We start from the raw sequence: 17304 nt of genomic DNA on the forward strand, positions 1-17304 counted from the left end.
TAATCTAAGAAAATTAGGATTTTGTAGGCTGTGGAATTTCCTGGAGAATCCTTCTCAAAGGTCAGAAGTAGAATGGGCTAGAAATGGTGTATGCTGACACTTAAACCTGATTTTCTTTAAATGTGGTACACAGGCTGTAGTCAGCTGTAGGTTAGTAGTTCTGCAGGCAGTACTGAGCTATTTCCTCTATTTCCTCCCCAGCATAATCCTAATGTTCCTATATTCTATTTTAAAGTGGATTTCAGGGCTGGTTTTTAAATATAGGTAGCTTGGAATTTGGTGAGTTTTCCTGTAGTAACCTGTTTTCACAGTGCATAATCAAATTGATTCTTGAGACAATTGCTTGTTTGTCCATGAGATTAATTCAGGCTACAAATCACAGGGATTGCAGCACTTTTGCAGTCCCATATCTGTTCCTGCTAGGGGATTCATTGCAGCCTGTGGATATGTTTAATTTTGAAAGTAAAGTTTCTACATTAGTCCAGGAAGGTGGAAAGCTGCCTGATCTGTGCTGAATAATTGACATGTTAAAGAGGCTGTTTCTCTTCTGCACTGTTACAAGCTGTGCCTTAAACTGAAGAGTTCTGTGGGTTTGCAGCTGTCAGGCAGAGCTCAAGCCTTGGTGCAGAAGTGTGTCCATAAAGAATGGGTGCTGGAAGTAAAACATTGGATTTTAGAGCTGATAGAACCCAGTGTCACCCTGTGGTAGCTCTAGTTCTCCTCAGTAGCCATAATGCAACCCAGATTTAGGTGGCCCCTCCTAGGAGAAAACTATATACAGCTTGCCCTGGGAATTTTCTCTGTGGAAGGGATATCACTTGAAGCCAAAAAGGATTAATTTAGGCTTGAAAAATCAGCTCTGCCTTTTGCTGTAATACATGGAGACAGTCAGAGAATTTTGACTGTCTTCTCCCATTGGACTTCTTTTTGTTAGGGACAAGGAACTGAGATTGATGTGTATAAAATGTATGATATGAAAATCTGACCTGTAGTATGAAAATAGAGTATTGAATTTATAGATTTATAGAATGGTGTGGGGTGGAAGGGACCTTAAAGAGTTCCACCTCTGAGCTCTTAAGAGCTCATTGCTGTTGGAATGATGGTCCCTCTAATAAACAGTGTTTTGAATGGCTCGTTATTTCAACTCTTGTTTATGTAAGTGTTTTAACAGAGTGTTTAACTCTCAATACACTGATGTTGTTTGAGCATTAGAAATGTTTGAGAGTGGTGCAATAACCCTTGTAGCTCAGTGAACACTTCTGGGATAAAAAACAAGACGAAGACAGAACCGCGGCGCGCCGGCAGGAGGCTGAACTCTCCTTTTTTCTCTCAGTCCCAGATGCAAACCCAAGTGCAGCAGGTGGGAATGGTCCCCACGCAGGCCATGGCCACCGGGCCCACGGCAGACCCCGAGAAGCGCAAGCTGATCCAGCAGCAGCTGGTCTTGCTGCTCCACGCCCACAAGTGTCAGCGGCGCGAGCAGGCCAACGGCGAGGTGCGCGCCTGCGCCCTGCCCCACTGCCGCACCATGAAGAACGTCCTCAACCACATGACACACTGCCAGGCTGGCAAGGCCTGCCAAGGTGAGCCCTCCCTGCCCTCCCTGGCCCCAGCCTTGCTCTGGCACTGCCGTATTTTCTAAAAAATCCCTTCACCAGGATTTCTTCTCCTGAGAAGACTCAGAGAAAAATGGAAACAATAATGATCTGATTGCTTCTCTTGTGTTTTGCTCCTTTGGAATGTGGGTTGGACATTGTTTACCAACTGGTCATTGTTTGAGTTGTTTTAACTTAGTGACCAATCACAGCCAGCTGTGTTGGGACTCTGAAAGGAGTCAAGAGTTTTTCATTATTGTCTTGTTAAGCCTTCTGTCTGTATCCTTCCTCTATTCTTTAGATTATTTAGTATAGTATTATATAATATTATATGATATGATAGAATATGGCATGATATAATATATAATATATATGATATATGATACAATATAATATGATATAATTCAATAGAATAGAATACAATGTAATGTAATATAATATAATACCATAATATAATATAATACCATAATATAATATAATATAATATAATATAATATAATATAATATAATATAATATAATATAATATAATATAATATAATATAATATAATATAATATAATATAATATAATATAATATAATATAATATAATATAGTATAATGTAATGTAATATAATGTAATATAATGTAATATAATATAATATAATATAATATAATATAATATAATATAATATAATATAATATAATATAATATAATATAATATAATATAATATAATATAATATAATATAATATAATATAATATAATATAATATAATATGCCTTCTAAGAGCATTGAGTCAGATTCATCATTCTTTCCAATGACAGGGGACCCCAAAAATACCACATTGCTCTTCCCAGCCCAAGGGTCCCCTGTGCCTGGCACAAGGGACTGTCAGCACTGGCTCTGTGGTTAAGCTGCTCCCAGCTCTGCCCGTTTAGAAAACAGAATGCAACATTTGCTCTCATCAAGTAGGGTGGTACGAGTATAGCCTTGCAAGCATCTTCTTCATCTCCTCTGTTGTATTAAGTGTGATGTCCACCATGTCTTTGCCTTCAATTTCAGTACTAGTTTCCTTCATTTGCACTTGGATCACAAGATATTTCAGTTGTATTTAGTTATATGTATTGCAGTATTGCAATATTTGCCTTTTGCAAGTAGGATGGTAGCAGTGTAGCCTTGCAATCATCCTTTTCATCTCTGTTGTACAAGGAGGGTGTTGTGTCCACCATGTCTTTGTCATAAATTTTAGGACTAGTTTCCTTCATTTGCTGGTGGATCACAAAAAAATTTACTTGTTTGTGGTTTTAGTATTGCTTGTGAAGGAGAAAGAGTAGAGTTACTCTAAAAAATGAAATAGTTCAAAACCACTTGAAGAATAAATTGCTCTAAAAAACGAAATAATTCAAAACCAATTAACCAAGGAGTGACTCTTAACTCTTGCTTTCCTTTGCTGCAGTTGCTCATTGTGCATCTTCGAGACAAATCATCTCCCACTGGAAGAATTGTACTCGGCACGACTGTCCCGTGTGCCTTCCTCTGAAAAATGCCAGTGACAAAAGAAACCAACAACGTGAGTATTTCTCTTCCTGCTTTCACCATTGAAACTCTTAAACCAAAGCTGATCATGTGGGCAATGGAGGAATAAACTCTTGGCAGTGTCCCAACAAACTTAGTAGCTGTTAACAATTTGTACAAGGATAAATATACCAGTGAATTTCAATTTCTGATCATTGAATGCAATTCATTACTTAAATACAGTAATACTTAAATACATAAGTGTACTTAAATACACAAATAATTGGGGAAGTCTGAGCTCAAGCATACATCCTTTCTAAAGGGTGTGGCAACTCCTAACTGGTGTTCCATTGTGAGGCAGGTCAATAGATTCCAGTTATGAAGCAGTTTTGGATGTAGGGGGGCTTGGGGAGGAGATCAGCTACTTGATTGTGTTTCTTTTTGCTAGAAACAACTTAAATAGAAATGCTAATGATTTAAAATAATCAAAAATATTTGAAAAAAATGATTCTCTCATGTAAAAAGGTCTGGGTGTCTTAATCATTGTATTTAACACTGGTACAGATTCGCTGTAGTTCTGCAGATCATGTCTGGTTTTTATAATAGCTGAGCTGTTACTGATCCTTGGGGCCAGTCCATTTGTAGTTTATTTCTTGTTCCCTTTTACTCTGAAAAAGAAAATTCTCAACTTATAGGTTTGCTTCTCATCAAGTCCTTTGAAAAGATGCCAGGGTGGAACATTTTACAGCATCAATGTAAAGTTCTAGAAGTCTTAAGTAATGTTTGCCTAAGTATATTTAAATAAGGGTTAAGAAGTGGAAAATAGCTGCAGGACTTGCAAAGCTTGTACATTGGAATTGGATTGGAAGCATTCTGCTAATTTCCAGCTAAGCTGAGACTGCAGTGGGGAGCTCCAGTAAACCTTGGAGGATGGACAATTGCTCCTAGGTTAGGTGGGATTAAGGCAGGGGGGGAGTAGCTGCTAAAACTACCAAAATTATCCATTGAGGATGTTCTCTTTATGGTTTAAGTAGGGGTTTTTCTCCTCCAAACTGAAAAAATTACAACTGTAGAGCTACTTGGAAGTCAGGATTTTGTTTTCATTTTACCAAACTTCTCCATGGTAAACAAGATAAATCTTGTGCTTTGAAGGTAGTAATTTGTTGCAAGTGATTACTTGCTTGACCCTTGAAAAATGTGTTGAAAGCTTTGCTTTTTAATATGACATGGTCCATTTGTGTTTAACATCCTTATTACACAGCTGTTATCAAAGTGCTAACAACATCTACCAGAACAGAATTGTATTTTTCAATACAAGCTGCTGGTGAAAAGTAGTTTGTGCACCATTTGTTTGGTTGCTCATACAGCTGATCATAAGAGAACAAAAACTGGAACTTAAACAAGCCTTTAAAATAATTTTGCTATGGAATCAAATATGATATTGTCTGACTGCAACAGAATTATAGTGGATAAGTGTAGAATTTGTCTCTCTTGTTGCATATGGAGGGAGATAAATATGAAATCTCCTTCTATTCAGTTAATCAATAAACCAGTGGTGCAGGGTTCTTTGTCCTGGATTATGTCTGAGTCATACACATAACACCTCATGGTTTATTGGAAGTGAAAGAGGAACACTTAAAGTACTTTTTTAGCTGTATTATGAAAGGTACCCCTTTTTGTGCATTCAGGAGGGTTTGTGAAATGATTTACATTGGTATGTGCATTTTTAAATGTTGGGCCTGATCAGGTGGATTTTAACCAGAGCTAGAGTAGTTTTAGACTGGAAGAAAATGTTGTCTTGTTTAAGAATAATACAGAGTAGCTTCTACTGAACTGGGAGAAGGAGGGAGTCTGCATTTGGCAGAATAGAGAGAACATTCAGAAAGGGAAAAAGGAGTGAGGAGTGTGGTGATCCTCCCCCTATTGCAGGGAGAGTCCAGAACCTCCTTCCTGGGCCCATCCCTGTTTCCCTGTTGTTGTTTCAGTCCTGGGGTGGCCATGCTGGGCTCTCATAGCTGTTCCAAAGGGTGCCCACCTTTCAGAACATTCTGCAGTTGAGCATGCTGAGCCATGCAAGGTGGTGCCTCACTTCCATGCACAGTCATTCCTGTGCTTTTGTAGCTTTCTGTTCCCACTCCTTGGGGATCTGCAAGTCCTGGAAAGTCCTGGGGTTTAGGTTATTGCCTTGGAGCTGTTTCTGTGCAGGTCTTTTAGTGTTGGGTTTTTTTGCAAAGAACATTGTGCTGGGTTTCTTTTGTATTGCCTTTTTTATTTCTTTTAAAACACTCTTGAACTATATTTTACTATAATGGTTGATAGTGACCTGACTTGTTAATAGGACATGTTGGGACAAATTTAAAATTCTTTCTGTTCCACATGGTTCTTATTGTGTGTCCCATATACCTCTGAGGGGACAGGGGAAACTGGAAAACAAATATTATTTTGCACTAATGGTAAAACATTAAGCTTTTCTTTTGAATAAGCAAGTGAATCCTGTGTTTTGAAGTAATGGCTTGAAATTTGGTTGAAATATTTTGGGGTTGAAGGCTTGTTTTTGTTAGGAAGTTCTTCTTGCTCCCTGCTGGGCCCAACACCATATGAGTCACAAACTTTTGCAAACAGTTGTTGATATATTTCCTAGTTTTGTAGCTGTGTCAGTTATTTTTTTGAAGATTCATCTTGTCATCCACTTGCTTGAGCTCCTTAATTCTTCCATTCCTGGCCTGGGCAGGTGTGTTGTGCCACAGCTCCTGGATCTGCTCCCATTTGTAATGTCCTGGGCCATCCCCATGTGCAGCACCTGGTGTGCATCATTCCAGGTTCAGGAGACCCTGGAAAACCCCTGGGATCCACACTCAGATGAGTGAGACTGGAAAGAGAGTTGTGAACATGGAGCTGATCTCCTCTGGAGCTTTTCTTGTAGGAAAATTTTAAATAAAATGCAGCAAGGAGAAAGCTGGATTAAAAAAGATGAAACTTGAGCTAACTCATCTTCACCTAAAAGTGTGATTTTAGAGAAAACGCCAGAAATTGTGGTGTGTGTGAAGTCAGGGATGAAGGAGCAGGAATCTGATGAGGGAAATGGAAGCAGGGACCATGATCTAGCTGGCTGATGCAGCAGGACATGGAAGAGAACCTGCATGTGGAGCTTTTGAGAGCCAGTCCTTTGCAGAGGAGGAAGGAGTGAGTGCATCCATGCACAGGGAAATGTGTCCAGGAGGAGGAGGCAGCAACTTCTTCAGTGGAGTCTTTTTTCCTGTGAAAACAAAATGAAATCCAGCTTGTTCAATCTTACTGTCAGTGACTGTAAGATCTACAAACAAAACATGTCTCTTGTTTTTTTCAATTGCTGGAAATCATATAATGGTGACCCATCAGTTATCCCATGGAGCCACATGGTGGATAATAGCCCTTGGATTAAGGAGTTCCACTGATTGACTGATCCAATGCTTATGAAGGCTTATGATGTAATGCTTAACTTAAATAAAAATTAAAATGGCATTGGTGGTGAAGTTTAAAGCTGACACTTCCTGCTTCAAATTCTTCATAAAATCTTTACCCCATGATTTGATTCAAGATACAGCCTTTAATTAAATGATTGTGTGCATTTATCTTCATGTACCTGCCAAATTCTGAGGGCAGGACAGGCTTGTGCTGAGGTGAGTCAAGGGCACCAGCACAGATTTTGCTCCAGCCACTGCAAGATGACCAGAGTGAGGAACAGGATAGAATAAGTCTCAATTAAAGAATTCAGAAGGAAAATCAAACATTTTAACAGCATGGCTAAATTTAAATCAGCTCATAGCTTGTTGTCTGAGGTGTTGAGACAGAGTTGCTGAAGGATTTTGGTTTAACAATTGCCAGCTGTTCTAACAGACAATTGTGTCTCAAATGCTACTTTTTTTGCATCTTAATTGTTAGTATTACCTTCTTTCTAGCTTATTGATCTAATCTTAGGAGTTTAGGAATTTAAAATCCTCCAAAATGGTTTAACATGTTCACTGGAGTGGTCAGGTTAGAGGAGTGCTGGGCATTCATACTTAAAATAGCGTTAGGGATCTGTGCTTAAAATAAATTTAATTAGCTGGAGGGGTTCCCCTCCAGAAGACATGAGTGCAGTGTCATTAAACAGCACCTGAGACAGACATGAAACAGTACCTGAGACAGGAATCCTGCAGGTGAGCTGCTCCTTGATGGTTCTGGTGCCTGCTGGGGCATTGGGATGTCACTGGGGCTGCTCAGGAAGTTCTGGGGCTGCTCAACTTGTGCTTGTTTGAACCTTCCCTCCTCAGGTACATAAACACAAGTGACACTGGGGCACACAGAGCCAGCTGTCTTTACAGCATTTAGAATGTGAATTACAAAGCTTATTTCACACTTGTAACTTCTGTCATGGGCTCCTCAGCGTCTGAAGCACCAGTTAAGAAAAATAAATTTCAGCAGACATTGCTTCACATAGCAGTGGCCTAATGTGTTTGTTCCAGGGCTGTGTTTATTTTAGTTGACTTTATTTTCTGCAGTATCTGCCACAGAAGGGACAGCATTTGCACTTGGGTCTCTCCAGAGTAGAAATTTAATACTCTGTGCCTCCATCTTCTTGTTTGACAGATAAAGTCATGCCTTCATATAAAACCAGTGAACAAACAGACAAAAAAAACTCCTTCAAAACCAGGTTCCTGATATTGGGAAATACTCAGAACAGGATCCTGTTGAGTTGTGAATTGGTAGAAAAGCTGAGGCCAAATAGTTTAACACTGTTCTAACACAAAGGCTGAACTTGTGCTTTGTAGTGACTGAAGCTGCTGCCAAAGCCCAGCCCAGAGCTCTGGGCTGGAGGGGCTGAACTTGTCCAAGTGAGCTCCAAGCCAAGCCTGCAGTCTCAGACAATCAGTGGCTTTTCCCCAGAACGTGAGGGGTGGTGGAAGGCTGGGGTCTCCTCAGTGGGGTGACCTGAGCCTTTTCCAGATTCCCAAACATTGGCATCACCTGTGGGTGTTCTGCCATCTCCACACTTCAGCACTGAAAGCAAATTGGGGGGTTTTGTCCTAATTTTTCTGGTGGAATATCATCTCTAACAAGCTGGAATTCTTATTGGCTCCTGAATCAATCTGTGCTGTCACAACAACCTCTGAAGCCTTTTAAATGCCAGGCTGCCACAACTTTTGTGCTATTTAACCTTGGAATTCCTTGGCTTGCAGTAGTGTAAAGGCATCTTTCTCCTAGGCTGTGTGATTCCAGAGTACTACATGCAAGTCCAATGAGGAATTCATAGAGATGCTCTTTAATAGGTCTTTTTTTTTTAATTAAGCTGATAGGATCTTAATCAGCTTCTGCCTTTGTTTTTAAATTCTCTTGGAAGTGATCAGTGAGTTCAAAAGTTATTGTGAGTGTGTCCACAGAGTGTAAATATACATAAGCCTTAATTTCCCTGGTAATCCCAGCATTTAAAATACTGTGGATTGTCCTTTGGGGGAAAAAAGGATGTTTTTTGTAGGGCTGCTTATTCAGGAGAGGGAGCTATTGGAGTTTATTTATTTGTAGTTCTTTGGCAAATGAGATCAAATTGATTTCTCATCTGGAGAGGGAAAAGTCTGGACTCTGCAATGTGAGTGTTTTCTCTTGGGTGGAAGCTGGAAGCCTGTGTATCTGTTTCAGTGATTCAGTTTCCATAGTGGGTGAGGATTTAAGAAATCCTGGATAATGCTGTTAATGTCTCAGAAGGCTTGTTTTCCTGACTTTTTTATCTAACCACGTGCCCCTACTAATATTTCAATAAAACAGTTATTGTTGCCTATATTAAGAGCCATTACTGTTGCTAAGTTTAGTTCACACATTTGTAATGCACATTATATATTTAATTACTTGAGGGAGAAAATGTGAAGGAAGTGTTACTTCTACCAGAGTCCTGACTATCAAAATGCAGTGTCCCTGTGCTGAGGGTTGTACTCTGTGGGTCATTCACCAGGGAACATGGCATTACTTAGAATGGCAGCTAAAATGAGAACCAGAATGCAAAACTTTGCTCTCTTCTGGATCAAGTAAATACTACTTCTCCCTGTTGTTTCCATTTCCTGTCTAAGGAAAAATGACTCTTCCATACACCTGTGTGGTGGGAGAGGTTGGTTGGTTGTGGTAGCCATATAGATTAATGAATACCTAAACATCATCTAAATTATTTACCAGGGTTCAACCCCTTACTGACTCTCCAATTTATTTTAGATTTAGCCAGTACAATCTGAGACTCATCAGGGTTTTTCATATCTCTGAGTAACTTGGGGTTTAAGGTAATTTGGCCTTCAGAGGATTCATCTGGTGACTGCTCGCAATGAAAATTTCTACCAACAGATCTTCAGTATTACCTTTGTGTCCAAGGACACAGTGTTTCTGCTCAACTCAGGATCTCTGTTCTGGAGCCAAATATTTTGACCTAAAATGGGATTGATGGGAAAGAGGGAAGTAGAGGAATTAAATTTTTTTCCCCCTTAGTTTACTGTCCCCAAGCATGAAAATCCTATTTAGCCTTATGTAGGAGCCTGCACTATATATCTGTTACAAGTAATTATGGGCTTATCTGCCTGAAATTTACAGCACTTCTCTTTAGACTGCATGGATTAATAGCCAGGGTGGGTTCTGTCCTGTAGAATCAAAGGTTGAGTTTTCCCACTTGGCATCTTGGGTGTTGTTCTGTCCTCTGGCAGAAAAATATCTGTATCATAGAATTTGTGCATGTTCTGGTGACTCTTGGCATGACTGGTTTTACTCCTTCTCCTCATTGAGTTTTAATTTTTTCTTATCCTTTCTCTCCTCTGTAGCCCTTTTAGGGTCTCCAGCAGGTGGAATCCAGAATTCCATCGGTTCTGTTGGCACGGGCCAGCAGAGCACTCCAGCACTAAGCAATCCCAACCCAATTGACCCCAGCTCCATGCAACGAGCCTATGCTGCCCTGGGGCTGCCATATGGCAACCAGCCCCAAACACAGCTGCAGCCCCAGGTCCAAGGCCAGCAGCCAGCACAGCCTCAGGCTCACCAGCAAATGAGGACCATTAATGCACTGGGTAGGTGGAGAAAAGACCAAGAGAAAAAAAAAGAGTTAAAATAACTGATGTTGAATTTTTAGGATAGTCTGGTATTTTGTTTGGTCAGAGTAGTGACTGTCTGTTCATGTTGTTTAGTAAGTTAAAAATACACTATTTATTTACCCTACCATTCATTTACATTTGAATATTAGAAAGTTTTGAATGTAGTGCTTTTGACAAATAGTGGGAGTTTAAGTTTCTGTTAAAATACAGCTCATTCTATTAAAATATAGCCCATAGCTCATTCTCTGACGTGATGAGACAGAATTTCTGAAGGATTTTGGTTTAACAATTGTTCCCTGTTCTAACAGATAATTCTGTCTCAAATACTTTTTTTTTGCATTTTTTGCATCTTAATTGCTAGTATTACCTTCTTTATAGCTTATTGATCTAATCTTAAGAGTTTATGAATTTAAAATTTTAATGGACTCATTTTTGTAGTTCAGACAAAGTAACTTGGTTCCAGAAATAGCCATGTATGTGCAGCACAGCAGGTATTGTTATAAAAATACTTAACCTGATAAATTACTTCTTTAGTTAGCCAGGTGGGTCAGTAAAATGCAGTTTTGTCAAATTATTGTCAAAATTGTGAACTGTGTACCAATGATGTTTAATTTTGTCCCAAAGGAGCCAACCAGATGAACCTTCCCGCAGGAGGAATAACAACAGACCAGCAACCGGGTCTAATTTCTGAAACTGCTCTTCCAACATCTCTTGGGACAAATAAGTAATGCACACATTTTCATTCTTGCTCAATTAAACATTTATTTCCATGCTTATGAAAGTAAATAAGAGCATGCTTTAAGAAGTGATGGTATTGGCATGGAGGTGGACGTGTACAGCTCTGCTCTCTCTCCTGTTTCAGTTCCAGAGCTGCCACTTTGTGCCTCCTGAGAGCCCCACAATATTTACTGCTTTTAAATGAAGTCCCAAAGGAAGAATAGTTTTATTTTTAAGTTCATAGTTGTGATTCTTTGCCATTCACACTGTGAATGGGCTTGTAAACTCCTGAGCTTTGCTGCTTTAGGGGTTGCAGTTTGTTGATGCCAAAATTTCATTTAAGAGAATCTTTGATGCAATAGCTAAAAATGATGAAAGTAACAACTCAAAAATTACTTCAGGCATCAAACCTATAACAAAACTCTGCATTCTGGTACTCTAACAGTCCCTTTTCTTTTTATTTCAGCCCACTAATGAATGATGGCACAAACTCTGGCAATGTTGGAAACCTCAGCTCAATGCCAACGGCTGCACCTCCTTCGAGTACCGGGGTAAGGAAAGCATGGCATGAACATGTCACTCAGGACCTGCGCAATCATTTAGTGCATAAACTGTAAGTATTCACCAAGGCTGCCTTTTTCCTCAATGTTTTTAAAGAATTTCAATACAGTAGTTGTGCTATTAAGCTGAAAAGAAAGTTATCAGTAGTGGTTCTCAGGTGCTGGACCACTCAGGATGAGTTGTTACCTTTAATTGTCCTCTTCAGTTTGTTCTTCGTGCTCATTAAGGAGTGGGCATGGAATTAGTTTCTATTGCTAGTAAATTTGCTCTGCTGTGGTGAACAGTTATTTAGACTCCAGACTGTTAAGCCTCACTTTATTTTCATCATTTAATTTGTTTTAATCTTGTGAGAAATAGTAAAATACTAATTTTTTTAACCATTTTTATATGCTTTTATATATCTGGTGTGTAAGGAAACATCCAGGGTGATTATCATAAAGCTGTATACTGATTTTGGGGTTTTTTTCTGAAGATCTTTTTCTATTATTGTTGCTGTGTCCTTGCAGTGTCCAAGCCATCTTCCCCACTCCTGATCCAGCAGCACTGAAGGATCGCCGCATGGAGAACTTGGTGGCTTATGCCAGGAAAGTGGAAGGAGATATGTATGAATCTGCTAATAGTAGGGTATGTTGCTTCAGTCCAACATGTCAAAGAACAGTAGTATCACAAATCTTAGAAGTGTAGAGAAAACCACAGAGAATCATTTCCCTCTTCATGGGGAAAGTCGTGTTTTCAGTCTGTGACAGTGTTTGTGTAGTCCCAAGCCATGTGATTTATGTCACTCCAAGCTAATTCAGCTGGAGACACCACCTCCATCCCTACTTGCATCCTCCTGAAATGCAAGAAGCTTGGAGCACAGCTTGCAGTTCTTGATGTTTCCCTTACTGACTTCCTCCCTTTTTGGCAGTCTGTGTAAGCAGTAGTTTTAAATTTTTTTAATGTCTCTTTACCACTGGAGGTTTTCTCTAGGACCCAGTGCTGTTCCACTGCTTACCTTCCACCTGTACTGATGGAAATAATTCTCCTCTACTCTGCAGCACCAGGAGTAGTTGGGCTAAGACATAAGAAGTCAGTTTGGCTTCTTTGTAGATGGGGAAAAAACCCAGAATTACTGTTGTAGCTCACAAATTTTGCTCTGTCTGCACAGAGATGTCAGCTCAAATCTCTCTTACTTGAAGGGAGCAAAGCCCTGTTGATTGACAGGCTGAAGATATGACATGGTGGTAATTCTACCCTGAAGGAACCACTCCCTGGAAGTTTTCATTGGGAAAAGACAACAGTAGTAACAGCCAGCAAGATCCTACCTGATCAGAAACTTGAGATCCTTTCTTAAACAAGGGAGGAGCTCTAAAGAGAGCAGTGGCATTTCTGGTGATAATCAGATGATCCAGTCAGACCCCTCTGCCTCCCTCAGCCCACCTGCCAGAAGAGCTGGAGATGGAAATGCAGGTTTTATTTCCTAGAGGCTGAGAGGCAGGGGCCATTCTTACAGAGCTGGTCAGTAACCACATTGTATCCTCCTGGTAGCTACAAGGAGGAGACAATGTTTGCAAGGAAGCCTGGGGTGTGCTCAGCCGTGGTTACCCTGGCAGCTTTGGAGAGCAATTTTAGGTAGAAGGAGGATTTCATGGTCACACCTGGCTGTCTGAGTGCCTTCTCAGCAAGGATGAGCATAGCAAACTCCTGATTGTAAAATGAAATGCCTTCTGACAGACAAACACCTAGAAGTATCTTCTCCTCACCCCTCAAAACAGCTGTCAGAGCCTCCTGGCCAGAAGTTTCTGTTATTGGAATTTATCTAATGTATTTGGCTGCAAGCAGCAAACTTGGAAGAAGGCAGTAATTCAGAATGTGTTAACAATGCCACGAGGAATTGCATCCTTCCTTTTGAGGAGCTCCCATTCTGCTTTGACACTGAAAAACACATTAGTAAGAGGCATCATTGTAAGGAGTTTAATGCTGTTCTAGCAGTGTGGGCTCCTTGTGAACACAGCCTTTGCAGGAGTCTTTGCAGTGGGGAAGCAGCACAATATTAAATTTACAAATAGGAGCTTACAACTGAAGTGGCTTGAGCAGGAGAGGGGCTGTAAAGCTTTTAAACTGCACAGCAGAAAGTGTCTGCACTGATTTTTGAGAAACTGAGAAGTGACCTGAAAAACAAAGCTTTATATTGCATGACTGGACTTCCTTAACAAGGCTTCTAAGGAATACATATCTCATGTTAAGTTTTCAGAAATTAATTAAATCCTGCTGTAATAACAAATTCTGTGCTCTGTGTAACCTTGGCTTCTAAGAGCATGGTGGCCCCACAAATAAAATGTAGCCTTGAGGGTTTGTGGGGTATTTTGCCTTTAACAGGTGCATAAGCACTTGGCAGATGTGTGTCCAGCAATTCTTGACAGGTAGAATTGTCTATGTGGTGTGCACTGTGACTGTCTTATTGGATCTGTTGTCAGTGTGGGTTGAGTAAAATGGATTTTTCATCTTGTACAGATATAGTGTTTACTTGTCTCTGCCTGTGAACTATTTTTCACTGAATTTTCTCCATTCCTTTGAGGTTTTGTCTGGTTTTGTTTATCCCTTGCCATGATTGTTGATAGACTCTTTAGGAAAAGAGCAGTTCCTTTCTTTATGTAAAAATTGATCTGTGCTTAACATCTGTCCTGTAACACTGTGCTGGGAATATCTTCTTCTTTTGTCTGTGAATTAGTGGAAATGTTCATTATGAAAATAACATTTAAAAATCATTAACACCTTGAAACTAAATGACAGCTTCCTGGGTTTTGCTGAAGCAACAGAGAACTTCCAGCCTTCTCCTTTGCCTGCTAATTTACTCAGAGTAGGCATGCAGGGTAGCCATAAACAAGTGTAATTTCTGGAAGCTTTGTTTTTTCCTGTTCTGCATTAAAGCAGAAAAGACTGTCTTAATTTACAGGATTCTGAAAAGAAATATTTCTTTTTCAATTAGGCAGGTGTATACATTAAAAACCAAAACAAACTCAAAACCAGATGATAGTATTTAGGTAGACTGAATGAGTTTTGCTGCTGCTGATTACTCTTTGTTTTTCCCTTTTAGGATGAATACTATCATTTATTAGCAGAGAAGATCTATAAGATACAAAAGGAGCTAGAAGAGAAGAGGAGGTCTCGTCTCCATAAACAAGGGATGCTGGGGAACCAAGCAGCCTTACAGACCCCTGGGCCCCAGCCCCCAGGGATTCCCCAGGTGGCTGCTGCCATGGGCCAGGCACAGCCCGTCAGGCCACCCAGTAAGTGCTGCTGGAGCTGCTTCTCAGGAGTCTCTGGACTTCAGTTAATGCTGAGGTTGTGTTTCAAACTGGTTTTGCTGACCTTTCTTGTGTTGTGTTGCAGATGGGCCTATGTCCATGCCAACCGTGCCTATCAGTCGTATGCAGGTTTCTCAAGGTATCTGTTTTCCTCTCTAATTGCAATTTGTGGGTTCAAAATAATTGTTGGGGTGGGAAAGGTGATCTTATGTTAGGGTTTTTTGGTTTTGGGAGGGAGGAACTACAGGGGCTGCCTTTTTTTCAGCATTGCTCTGTGTCAGGGCAGTGCTAACAATATGGATCCAGCACTTTGCTAGGGATTGGGAATTAATTCAGTGCTTCCAAAGAGAGGACAGCTCAAGCAAGAATACTGTGGATAATCTCATTTAAAAGACTGTAAAGGGAGAAGGATGTTGGCATGTTTTCATCAGTTAATTAGCCAAAAATACACCTGTAGCTGGAAACACAGCACATTAGTCCAACATCTGTGTAACTAATGATAGCCTTTCTTGGTTTCTGCTGGAAAGTGCATCTAAAAAAGCCTTGGAGCTTGTTCACAACACTTGTTATTACTCACTGAGGCTGCTGTGAGCTCATGGGTGGATTTTTCCCAAAAAACAAACCCATTTCTTTTAGGTGCTTCAACTTCCTTTAAAGAAGTGTCCTCAGCTATTTTTTTCTTGGTTCAGAGTTAGTACTAAGTCAAAATTTGTGTTGAAATGTCCTTGGGAAATAAAATAATTTTAAAATTCATTTGAATAGGAGAACAAGTTGATAACAAGTATAGCTCCATAATTACAGCTTTAGACAAGTTTTTTGGAGGGATTCAATGTTTTGTATGAAAAGCACAACCCCTGTTAAAGCATTTTGCCAACTTTTGTCCTCATTTGAGGCTTGGAGTTGCCTTCATACATCCCATATGTATTTTTATCATATTTACTTCAACCATTTCAGGTTGAATAAGACAACCTTATTTCATGTCTGAATAAGACATTGCTGTTTCAAAGCAAATGCCTGATTTTAAGAAACCATCCTAAGGTATTATTTATAAATAGCATCCTGTTTCTGCAGATCATCCAGCATCTATTCTTCATCTCTTGCATTTAATTGTTTTTTTAAACACCAAAAATTGTATTTCACCCTAACTAGCATTGTTCTAAACACTTCTTCCATCCTGATTTGTCTGTTAAGTCAAGTAACCAAAAGACAAAGCGCAGGGCGGTCGAATTGCAGTCATAATATCTGTTAATTTTTTAGTAGAATATAGATCCATCAATTGTGCTGACTTGTTCCTAATGAGTTGTTTTGGGGGTGCATTTGCAGGAATGAATCAGTTTAACCCCATGTCCATAGGGAATGTACAGATGCCCCAAGCACCGCTGGGACCGCGGGCGGCGTCTCCGATGAACCACCCGGTGCAGATGAACAACATGGGCGCCGTGCCCGCGGTTCGTACCCCACACCCTGACACCCCAGCCCACCCCCAGCCCCCTGGCACTGCTGCAAACCGTGGGATCATTTCATGGGAATGCAGCAAGTGGGACAGGCTTTTATCGAGGAGTTTGTTTGCAATATTTACTTGTTCCAATAACACCGCCCGTGCCACAGGTGCAGTAATCCCCAGCAATCTGTGGAAGAGCATCTACTGTCTCTGCAGTATATAAACCTTCTTTGTTCCCACATGAAAACATGTTTTTATTCTTTAGAAAAACAAAAATATTTTTAGTTTCCTTGGATTCTCTCTGTCAACCCAGGGAACAAAACAGAGTTAGCACTCTGAATGTTACCTGTTAAAAATAGTGAATGCTGTGGAGCAAATGCTGAAGTTATGGGCATATGCCCACTTCCAGTTAGTGTAATTAAGCCAATTTTCTTTTTTTTTTGTCCTATCTTTTGATTGTTTTCAGTGTATTTTTCCTTTGTCCTGCTCCATAGTACTAAATGGTAATTAGTTAATCTGGGTGTTAATTTTCAGATGGCAATGTCTCCTTCCCGAATGCCTCAGCCACAGAACATGATGGGAGCTCATTCCAACAACATGATGGGTCAGGCTCCTACCCAGAACCAATTCCTGCCCCAAAACCAGTTCCCAGCATCCACTGGAGCTATGAATGTGAACAATGTGGGCATGGGTCAGTCAACAGCCCAGGCCGGGGTGGCACAGGTGAGATGGATTCTCTAAGATTTATTTGCTCTTTATTGTTTTGCTCTGATTTATTTACTTGACTATTTGTTTATTTGTATTTCTATATCCATTTTTGATGTAGTCAGCCCAATTTTGGGGGACCCTGGGTTCCATCTGCCTTCTTCAGAAGCTCTTACATAACTTATCGACATCTGTTAATGGGGGCGCAACGCCCTGCTAGTCCTGATTTAAATCCCTTAAAAATGCATGCTGAGGAGATTTTTAGGGGAAATATCAGAAATCAGTTTATGGGATGCCTATGAACATATGTTTGGTCTCTGTGTGGACCAGAGTAGCTAACTTTAAATCTAAGATTATAATAAAGTGCTTGGGCAAGATCTTCTAAAATTTGTTTTAACTTCTTTGCTTCTGGAGAAAAAATTGT

General features: G+C 40.1%; 1 protein-coding gene across 5 annotated transcripts in view; it reads left to right on the forward strand.

Annotated features, from left to right (window-relative positions):
- The window catches only part of CREBBP (CREB binding protein), a 97390-nt gene that overhangs the window by 46370 nt on the left and 33716 nt on the right, over window positions 1-17304 (forward strand). For all 5 annotated transcript variants that reach the window (XM_066560544.1, XM_066560546.1, XM_066560545.1 and 2 more), the window contains 10 exons: window positions 1334-1583; window positions 3032-3145; window positions 9903-10145; window positions 10794-10893; window positions 11353-11499; window positions 11954-12071; window positions 14524-14716; window positions 14820-14873; window positions 16058-16182; window positions 16710-16898. In XM_066560544.1, the coding sequence (XP_066416641.1) occupies window positions 1334-1583; window positions 3032-3145; window positions 9903-10145; window positions 10794-10893; window positions 11353-11499; window positions 11954-12071; window positions 14524-14716; window positions 14820-14873; window positions 16058-16182; window positions 16710-16898 (1533 nt within the window). The remainder of the gene's footprint in view (window positions 1-1333; window positions 1584-3031; window positions 3146-9902; window positions 10146-10793; window positions 10894-11352; window positions 11500-11953; window positions 12072-14523; window positions 14717-14819; window positions 14874-16057; window positions 16183-16709; window positions 16899-17304) is intronic.

The sequence above is a fragment of the Molothrus aeneus genome, chromosome 16 (genome assembly GCF_037042795.1).
Source record: "Molothrus aeneus isolate 106 chromosome 16, BPBGC_Maene_1.0, whole genome shotgun sequence".
Lineage (NCBI taxonomy): Eukaryota > Metazoa > Chordata > Aves > Passeriformes > Icteridae > Molothrus > Molothrus aeneus.